This window comes from Otolemur garnettii, unplaced genomic scaffold (assembly GCF_000181295.1).
Source record: "Otolemur garnettii isolate 467f Iridium unplaced genomic scaffold, OtoGar3 scaffold00069, whole genome shotgun sequence".
NCBI lineage: Eukaryota > Metazoa > Chordata > Mammalia > Primates > Galagidae > Otolemur > Otolemur garnettii.
This window is the reverse complement of record NW_003852464.1, coordinates 3,111,482-3,121,628: the sequence shown is the minus strand read 5'-3', so window position 1 is coordinate 3,121,628 and position 10,147 is coordinate 3,111,482. Positions and strand designations below refer to the sequence as shown.

At 37.6% G+C, this 10,147-nt stretch overlaps 1 protein-coding gene across 1 annotated transcript in view; it reads right to left on the bottom strand.

Moving 5' to 3' along the window:
• The window catches only part of SLIT2 (slit guidance ligand 2), a 344,584-nt gene that overhangs the window by 134,053 nt on the left and 200,384 nt on the right, over positions 1-10,147 (bottom strand). The window contains exon 5 of the mRNA XM_023515340.1: positions 6,420-6,491. Coding sequence (XP_023371108.1) covers positions 6,420-6,491 — 72 coding nt within the window. The remainder of the gene's footprint in view (positions 1-6,419; positions 6,492-10,147) is intronic.

Here is a 10,147-nt window from a genome sequence, read left to right as displayed (position 1 = left end):
AAAAAAAAAAAGGTGAAATCCAGTTTAAAGAATCAAGATGTATTTCTTATGGAGAAAATGGTTCAAATAAAGAACTCTTGTGAACAAAGGCACTACAACATTTGTGAAGAATATTTGTAAGACAGAGGCCCTTCTGGCTTTAGCAAAGAGCCAGTGTTCAGATCTAGTGGGAGGGGGACACGAGAGGCTGGGTGGAAGTCAGAACCTTAGGACCAGTCAGAATGTCAGATGTTGCAGCATTTAATAAAAGGAACTGCCCTTTCAGGGACGATTCCATGTTCATAAGGACACAGTGAAACTAGAACAACATTCTGCCATATTCCAGGGATGTGCCACAGAGCCTGTAACAAAGGTTTTATTTTGAATCAACATTGACTTTGAACCAGGTAGTGATGGGATAAAAGAGATGTTTTATGAAAAGGAAAATATCTGGCACCCGTGTGAAAATTATCTAGTGAGAATCTAAACTGGAGGTCAAAATTCAATCAAGCTCGTGTAAAGAGCTCACGTGCGCTGCTCAGAGTTAAGGAAGCAAAGCATGCACCGGTCTGTTCTGCCTCATAGGACAATGTGGCAGGAACAGCCAGATCACGCCAATTCCTACTTTATAAATATATGAATTGGGTTACGGTTACTCAAGCAGGTTTTGTTGTATTTTGTTTGCTTTACTTTTTTTTTTTTTTTTAAGAAAGTATGTATGAAGAATATTGTGTGGAGTATAAGTTTTTATGTAAGAGAACGCATTGCTGAAGAATAACTAAAGAATTCCAATGATAAAGCAAAATGCAAAACTGGGGAGGTTATTGGTAGCAAATTTTATCTTAGTCAGTAGATTATCCCAGTTCAGACTGTGTTTTTAGAGTACAAACTAGGCAAATTACAGGACCACGGACAGTTCCCGCGGTACTGACAGTAGCTTCTGCTGAATTACTGATTTTTACAATATTTACACACTCAAGGCAACTCCTGGCTGTCCTTTAGATCTATCGACAGCATTCTGGACAGTAAGGGGTACTCTAGATCTCAAGGGATGATATTCATCTTTATTCACAACTTATCAAAATGAAAAGCTCTCCGCATTCATTTGTTTAGAAGGTTCTCTGCCACATAGAAAACATGTGCAATTTAAACTCAGAATAGCAGCCCTTCTTCTTGAGGGACAAGTAATACCTCCCTTCAAATTTATGCAGCTTCAAGACTAGTGAAAACACACGAGGAAGGAGCTGGGGTCATGAACATTTGCAGTTTCAATTTGATACCAGTGAATTTTATTTCTATTTTATTTATTTTAAGATAACTAAGGAATATAAGAACTAAACATGAAAGCCAGCTGAGTAAAGGAGAGCTTTGCAATTACGACCTAACTTACATAACAAAGCTAAGTGAAATCCCATATGCAGGGTAATTTACGTGGGCATGCTCTTCTCTCTTACTGTTATATTTTGATTCCCTACTTCTCATACAGACTTACGAGCAGCCCTTCCTCCCTTATCACTGGGAATTAGGTAGATAATGCTGATGAGAACCAGAAGAGAGACATCTAAAACCAGAGAAGTATAAAAATAGAGCAAAATACATATGCCTCTCTGTGTACTAGGATAGAACTGGGAGGTTTCTTTCCATGCCTTTCAATGGCTCTACCAATAGAAAAATTGAAGATGATAGCACTTCAGGGAAAAAAAATAAAGTAAAATGTCTAAAATAACTTAGTAACAATATATAAACTCTCTCTTTCTGGGTGGCAAATCTTCTGTGCAAGTAAACAAACCATTCCAATGGGGTGATTTCTTACCTAAAATGTCATAGTCATGCACATTTAGTTTGCAAATGATATCATGACGTACCACAAAAAGAACCATGCTGAATTATCTTACGACTTAAGCCCCTGTCTATAAATTAATGCATGTAAGAAAAATATGATTATTTTCCCCAACCTTCTTTTTTAATCAAGATGCATTTTTCCTGGAAAAGGAGGGTAGGACTCAGGACAGATGTAGGGTTAATGGAAGTAGGGTAATGTACACAAACAAGGAGATATAGTTATTTATACATAGGGAATAGCTAACCAGGAGCAGAGTATGGATTGGAAAATTAAAGCAGCAGCAGCTGTAATTCACTTTCCATAGTACACCTAAAATAATTCGTGTTGGAATTTCATTAATTTAAATATCCATGTTGGGACCTTCCTAGAAAAACTAATGATAAAGTGAGTTAAAGTAACATTGTGAAGTTACTAGAATCTAGTAATCTATTTAATTTTCAAGTTTATATATTTTTACCTAAATCCCGGGATATCCATAGCTACAAATGTCTTCTTATAAACACAAGAGACCTTCAAAAAATCTTTACTTATTACACTTACTTATTGAGTAGTGTACATAATTCAATAATAAAATCAAACAAATACAGCTGGGTGTTGTGGCGGGTGCCTGTAGTCCCAGCTACTCGGGAGGCTGAGGCAAGAGAATCACCTAAGTCTAAGAGCTGGAGGTTGCTGTGAGCTGTAACACCATATCACTCTACTGAGGGTGATAAAGTCAGACTCTGTTGCTACAAAATAAATAAATAAAATAAAACAAATATTAGCAAGAACTAAATTTTTAATTTCAGTATTCCCCTAAATTATTCAATTAAATGGAATGCCTAATATATATACTTGACAATAAATTAGTGGCATAATGCAACATGTCTTCATTCAAGATTTGATTGAAGCAACAAAGCAACAGCTTTACTGCATATGTGTTAAATATTTTAAACACACATGCAATGTTTCTAAGGAACAGTTCTATAAACATTTGTTATCATTTTGGTGAGCCATCAGCTGGTAATGACATGGTGGCAATACCATGAGTTCACATTTCGACTAGGAGGTTTAAAACACAGACATAAATCTTATGAAAAGGGCTGCCACGGACTGCTGTAAACACTATAATTTAGTTGATATTTTAATCTGATCTTGCTATTCTCTTATATCTTACTGTCTAACATGCCAGGAAAAGAAAAGTAGTTTAAATCGTGGCTGGAGAAAAATCAAGTAACAAAATAAAATGGAAAGCATTTTCATTCAGTTAAGAAATTAATAGACGCCAGCAAAAAAGTTATGGGAAGTCCTCCTTGGAGATGTTTAAGAGCAAGATAAATGTCCCTCTGTGGAGAATAGTTACAGTGTGGCTTGCCTGGAGGAAGGGGAATACGATCTGCTAATTTGCAAAATTTCCACGGCATCGATTTCATATTGTCAGGATGCTGCCTTGAGCTTATTTGGCCAATCCACAAGATTAAAGTAAGTGCTTCCAGTGAAAATTCTGTGAAAGCTGGCATTTGCTCTAAAAAAAGGCTTGAACGTAGTAAATCCAATAAACCTATTATAGTACATGAAACTGGGCTTTTAAATAGTGGCTACAAAATATCATCTTGATGCAAACAAAGCATATATTCCTTCTGATACGCTGTCTTTTCTCTCTTTTACTCTCTGAGTAACTGAACAATGGCACCATGCAAGGTTGTCCAAGTTACAAATGTGTACACTGTCTTGATAAATAGGATGAAGCTCTGTACCTCCTTCTCACAACAAAGATTAATAATATTAATAATGCTAATACTAAGATTTCACCGAGTCATTACTTGATGCCTATGGGTACCATTTTAATAACAATGTGAAATAAAACTTAGCAGTTTTAATACGTATCATTCTTAAATTAGAATGATCAACCTCAAACTTCATACGAAGCACCGTGGGATCTGAACTGGTTTTTGAACAACGTAGCTTGAACTATTTTTATTTATAGGGAGTATTTTTCATGTAAAATTCTGTAATATTATAGCTATGGTAGTAATTAATGAAATAAGCCTGCACATGCATAGTGATGTTTTAAAGTTTTCCCCATGTGTTTTATATTCTTCCACGGAAGACGATGAGAATAACGGGAATAAATCATCATCCCACGTCCACACAGTCTCTAAGCCCCCTTTCTTCCATAGGAACACAAATCTCCAAAGCTGGAAGCACTTGGATTCCACAGCACTCAGATGCCCCCATATTCACACACGTGCTTCTTACCACGGCTGATATTCAGGACTGAGACCAGTTCACCTTAGAGAAAACAAACGGGTGCCTTCAGCTCCTTACAGCACACAGAGAGACACTCCCCTGCACTATGTTGCAGTCTTCTAATCCAGTCGAAACCCTGAAATCCTTAATAAATTCTCCTCATTGATGAAGAGACTCCTTAGCAAATTCTCACTTTCCCCATCCACTCTCCCTTCCTACTGGTCACCAGACACCTTCACATTTCCACCACCACCCCCCTCAGCATTCTCTGATAACTTCAAGTAACACTCTCATCAGGTCCTGTGTACATCAATCAAGGTCCTGTGTACATCTCCTTAGTACATTCTAGCATATTTCCCCTTTCCATTGTGTAGTTCCGTGTCAAACTGATCCATGATAGAATCATCACATCCATTGCTAACATCGTTATTTACTTCACGTTCTGTTTTCCTGTCTCGTTAGTGCAGGTTTTTCTGGGCTAACTTTTTGCAGTTGTTCAGCCCAATACTTGTGACGTGAAACAGTATACTCTACTGTCATGGCATTGTACTGCTTTAAAAATCCTTTCACATCTCTTTTCCCTTAACAATCATAACACACTCAAGCAAATATTATGTTTATGTTATAAAAGTGAAAACTACAGCTCAGTGAATTTTGCTGATGTGTTCACAACCACAAATACAAAATTTAAAAAATGCCCACCAAGGGCGGCACCTGTGGCTCAAAGGAGTAGGTCACTGGCCCCATATACCAGGTTATAACATTGTTAAGAGGGCGAACACCATTTCCAAGAATAATAGTACACTTTTTTTTTTCTTTTATCTCTAAACTTTTAAAGTCCCATGTTTTAAGAATAAATGAAGGGAATGTAAAAATTCCCCGCCATGACCTTGTCCATTGACCTTTGGACCTTGTTTCCAAATGTAACCTGAATTATGAGAAGCAGGAGGCTTGTTGACTTGGATTCCCTGAATGTCTTTACTAAAGGATTAAACACCCTCTGTTTTAAGGACTTAGAGGTAATAACATTGTTATGAGGGCAAACAGCATTTCCAAGAAGTGGCAACTGCAGCCACGGCTGTACTATCATAGCTGTAAAAAGGTCCCTGGGTAGGTGCAGCCGGGGGATTCTCCGGGGGTTCTGAGCAGGCAGATTTGAAGACGCTCATCACGGAGTATAGCTGAGACTTCCTCCATAGTGAAAGTAACAGGAAAGCAAGTGAAATCTTTTTAATTTGAACTCTTGTAAAAACCGAGGGCCATGATTTTAATGGCTCTATACATTTATATCTTAGAAGCTTGTAGCTTTCTATCTTCATCTGAACACGTAGAAAGGATGTGCTTCAAACAAAAATCATAGACATTGAGAAACACAGAGGCCTTTATCTGTAGCTTTTATAACAGTTGTCTTCTCTGCCAAGAGAAAGCATCTCTCTTACTTTCGCTACGGGACAAACGGCGTTGAATCTGGCCGTGGAGAATTTGGAATATAAGCTAGTTCTTGAAAAAGTGCCTGCCCTGTTTATTACTAGCTAAGAAATATTAAATCCCGGATGGTTACTCTCAGCACCCAGGGGCTTTTCCACCCTATATTCCAAAGTATGTAAAAGCTAAGAAAAACATTTCATGTTTCTTAAAAGCTAATATGGTATTTTAAAATTTATAAAGATGTATGTTGACAAAATTAGGATTGCCATTGAGATCTTAAAGCTGATATATTCCTTTAGAGCGAAAGGTACTTAAAAAACACTTCTACTTGAGGCACCAGACTGAAGATTTATCAGGGAAAAACACCATTAAGATTACACGTATATTCTTCCAGGAGGACAGGAGAGAAAAATATGACAGAAAATATGACAGAAAACTATTCACACAAAGGGAAAGACAATTTTTTCCTTCTCGTACTTCTGGTACTTAATGAAAATGGTGATCTTGAAAAAGGCTGTTACTCTAAAATACAAATGTCTCCAACCAGAAAATATTATTTACTCTTTCCAGAAAAAAAAAAAAATTTTCACATTCTGCATTTCCAACAAATACAGCAATTGCAAAGGGAGTAAGTTGACAGGAAAAAGGAATCAAATACCACAAATGTCTTTTAATCAAATCAATTCTTTAGGTTTCAAAAGATTAATCAGAGGATTTAAAAGTGAATCTGACAGTAACTTCAATAACTTCAGTTTCCAGACATCTGCTAAATAAGAACTCTTCGAATAGCTTGTGAAAACAACTCAAAACTTAACTGTTATAAATTCTCCTAAGTAAGTATAAAGATAACCAGGGATTTTACCAGTTCTTTCTGACACTTTATTTAATGTCAATTTGACTTGAAAAACAGATAATATCTTAAAACAATATATATACTTACAAGTTTTTAATGTCCACAGCTCCACGGAAAGCCTTCCTTGGGATTGCCTGAATTTGGTTTTCACTGAGATCTCTAAAAACAACAACAAAAGGTGAAGTTATAAAAATATTATTTAAAAATGATTTTCAAGAAGTGTTTGAGAAGTGATGGGACATCAGAAAAGATTATAATGAAATCCACGGAGTTGGATGCAGTTTACATTTTATATTTCTAATATAAAGCAAAAGGTTGGACTATATGTTCTTGAAGTGTGCTTCCAGATCTTTAATCTTGGAAGAAATTATAAACTATGATATTCTTAAATTTAAGAGTTGCTCCATTTCTGTGTAAGAAAAAATTTTTTTTTTATTTTAATTTTTTCTTACTTGATTTTCGGGATTTTTTAAGTTTTTGTTCTTTTTTTTTTTTTCCGGTTCCTTGCCTTACTTCTTGAATTAATAGGAAAACAGCCCACTTAGCTTCTTAGAGAAGATAGGGTAAAGACTGATAAAACCTGGCTAGTTTGATTACGTTTTCACAGCACTTTAAGTAATCTCGAAAATGGAACTTGGCAGAACCGCCCTAACAATAAAACCAACAGTTAAGGCAGGAAACATTAATACCAGTGTGATTTAAAACCTTCTTTAAATAACTCTATCATAACCATAAACATAGACTGTCCATATTTGCATTTTAATCTAATTGAGAAGTACATTTTAATCAAAGAAAAAAGCACTCTTGGAGTTGGAATGAAAAGTTTGTAAAGATCACTCATCGCATGAACCGTATCATCATTTTTTCTGTCAGAGAATTCAGAGGTAACGCCATGAGCTCACACGGAATTATTAGCCTTAACAAGTAGAATAAATACACGTGCAAGAAATGTCACCGAAAACAGAAAATTCTCTATTTTTAAGTCTAGCTTTAAATGACATGACCATAGAGCGGAAAGTTGAAAGAGCAAATAAATAATTAAAGCAACCGTGATGGAGCTATGGTTATCTGTAAATTCCTCACATAACTGATTCTCACAAAGAAAGATGGAGCTACTGACCACAGGTGCATACAGGTGAAAACAGAGCCAGTTTGCAGTAAGTGGAGGCGTACTGGACGGATCCATCCACATCCTCTCCCCCTGCGCTGCTTTTGACCAGTGCTGCTTGTTCACACACTTGCGGCCACACGAGGAAGAGAGAGATAATTGGTAGGTACAGAGATTTAGTGTGTGGCCTTGACCTTATTAGCAGCAAGTGCTAACAACTGAGATTTGCATCTGTGTCTCAATACCCTTGACGTTCAAATAGAAAAAAAAAAATGAGCGCTAAGCATTTTGAAAAAAAAAAAAAAGTTAATCTATTTAACGAGTAAATTTCTTTAGCCAAAAAAAAAAATGTGTGTTTCATTTCAAACAATAAATTTACAACACGTGCTTATGTAGGAGTTAAGGCAGCCATCATTTCCTAAGCAATATAGCTCGTTACTGCTTTCAATAGTTTCAAGTGTATCGCTGAGAGTAATAAAGCCCCCTTTCCTTTAAAGACTGCTTATTTCGCCAGCTTGCCATTGATGTAGGCTGATTTCCTTCCTTTGGTTAATTACACTGAGTTAAGAACGTTTAACAATTTGTGTTTGGGAAGACCTGATACCAGAACCAGTGTTCAGAGAAGGCAAACAGCAGTAGAGAAGACAGACAGATACAGGAGAAAGAAAAATCAGAAAGTAATAAAACAAACAAACAAACAAACAAAAAAGAGGAGGAAGAAGAAACGAAATTCAAACAAATCTGAATTCATAATGCCCCCCCGAAAACCATCACTAGTGCTTCTACTCCTGTGTCCCTGTCAAGTCCATGTTTTCTAATTACTTATTTTTATTCCACTTCTGAGACAAGGAAGGTCTCTGAGAGTTTGTAGGGGAATAAAAGCAGCAGAGATTTGGGTCCAGATCTCGCCTGCTCCCAGGCTCACTGCATCCCTTACAGTTTGGCTCAGTCCCCAAACCTGAATTTGTCCTGGAGTCATGTTCTCAGCTGGGAGTAGAGTGGGCTGAGAGGAAGTCAGGGAGATGATTTAAGGGGGTTCATAGAAACATCATTGCAACACACAGTGAGAATACCATCTCTTCTAAATTTGATTTTAGTCCTTCCAATTAACTTTGGCAGCATACTAGGGCAAAGAATAACTTTATATTGCTAACACGAAGCTTTTCTTTTTACAAAAGAGAGAACATCAGCCTCAGAGCTGCCTTTCCCCTTAATGTTAATGGTTTATATGTGGCTGTCCTCCACTGAACAACGGCTCTTCAGACCATGCTATAGGGTCTCAGGACCGGTGCCAAGTGCGCTCTGGCAGGCAACATTACTTACAGACGCCAGACCCCTTCACTTCAGAGAGCCATGTTTTCTCTTGAAAGGAGGAAGATACTAGTGCATTCTTAGTACCTGCTGGATGCAATAGTTGATTTTTTTAGAAAGACTATATTATCCATTTAAACCTTATTTTTTTTTTTTATTCTTCATAAGCATCTTGTGAAGCAGGTATTGTTATCCTGATTTTACAGAAGAGGAAACTAAACCTCAGAGATGTCAGGTATCATTGCTAAACAGTGAGACAAATTGTTAAAGTAAATGGACAGAAACACTGGTTAAGCATTGAGTCCATATTTGGGGATTTCTAAAGAACATTCCAGGGCCTGCTTAGTCACAACATGTCCTTCTGGTAGTCACCAATGTAAAAGACTTTTTGTTGTTGTTTTTGTTTTTGTGTAACAGATTTGGGTTGGGTTTGAACCTACCACCCCCAGTGCATGGGGTTGGCGCTGTAGGCATTGAGCTACGGGTGCCCAGGCAAAAAGACATTCCTTAACTCATCCTGACCTCTGACTTATGTCATTTGCAAAATAATGGTTTAGATTGTGTTTGCACAATGATCTGTGTTTTCCACATAGACCCATGTGAGGGTTAGCAGTTATTCCAATCCATTACATGTAATGTGAAGGTTGCTAAATTGGGGAAGGCCTGTTTCCTGTCTTCAGGAATTTTTACATCCAGGGAAGAAGATAATGTGAGTAGCCAAATAGTAGGGCTGGCAGATTGAAATTATTAAGAGTCAAAAAACCAAGAAGACATTTAGAATAACAGAAAAAGGCAATACCAATGCATCGGGTTGTAAAGGTGAAACACAGCACTTCTGGTGACATAAAAAGCTTAAACAAGGGCATGGGGATGGAAAAACATAGCTCTTTCTAATGGGAGTAGTTTGTGGCCTGGTTTTCTGGGAAGGGAGTAATAGGGAGAGAAGTTGGAGGATACAGCGACGGTGTGTAGAGTAGACCCACTCACACCAATTGAGAAGCAGGTTCTCCTTTCACAGACAATGGTGGGGAAGGGAGCAGGACTCGGGTCTTCCTTAGATAGATGAAACTGGCCATGGGAGTTAGTGTGGATACATGGAGTCAAAGACGCAAGTTTCATTACATTGAATTTGGAAGTCCAGATACAAGAACTCTACAACAGCCGGGGAAAGAAGAGTGAGAACCTCAAACAATGTACAGACACCCATCCATCCACTGTTTGCTCACCCTAAAGCAGAGGGATGAGGCATCTCCCCTGGAGGAACAGAACAGTTGAAGAAGTAGAAGAATAACAGTGAGGATGCATGAAGGCCCCAACCTTAGAACAGGTTGCATGTGGAGACGGGTTAGGTGAGGGACAGAGAGGAGAGGGGGAAGGATGCATGAAGCCCCAACCT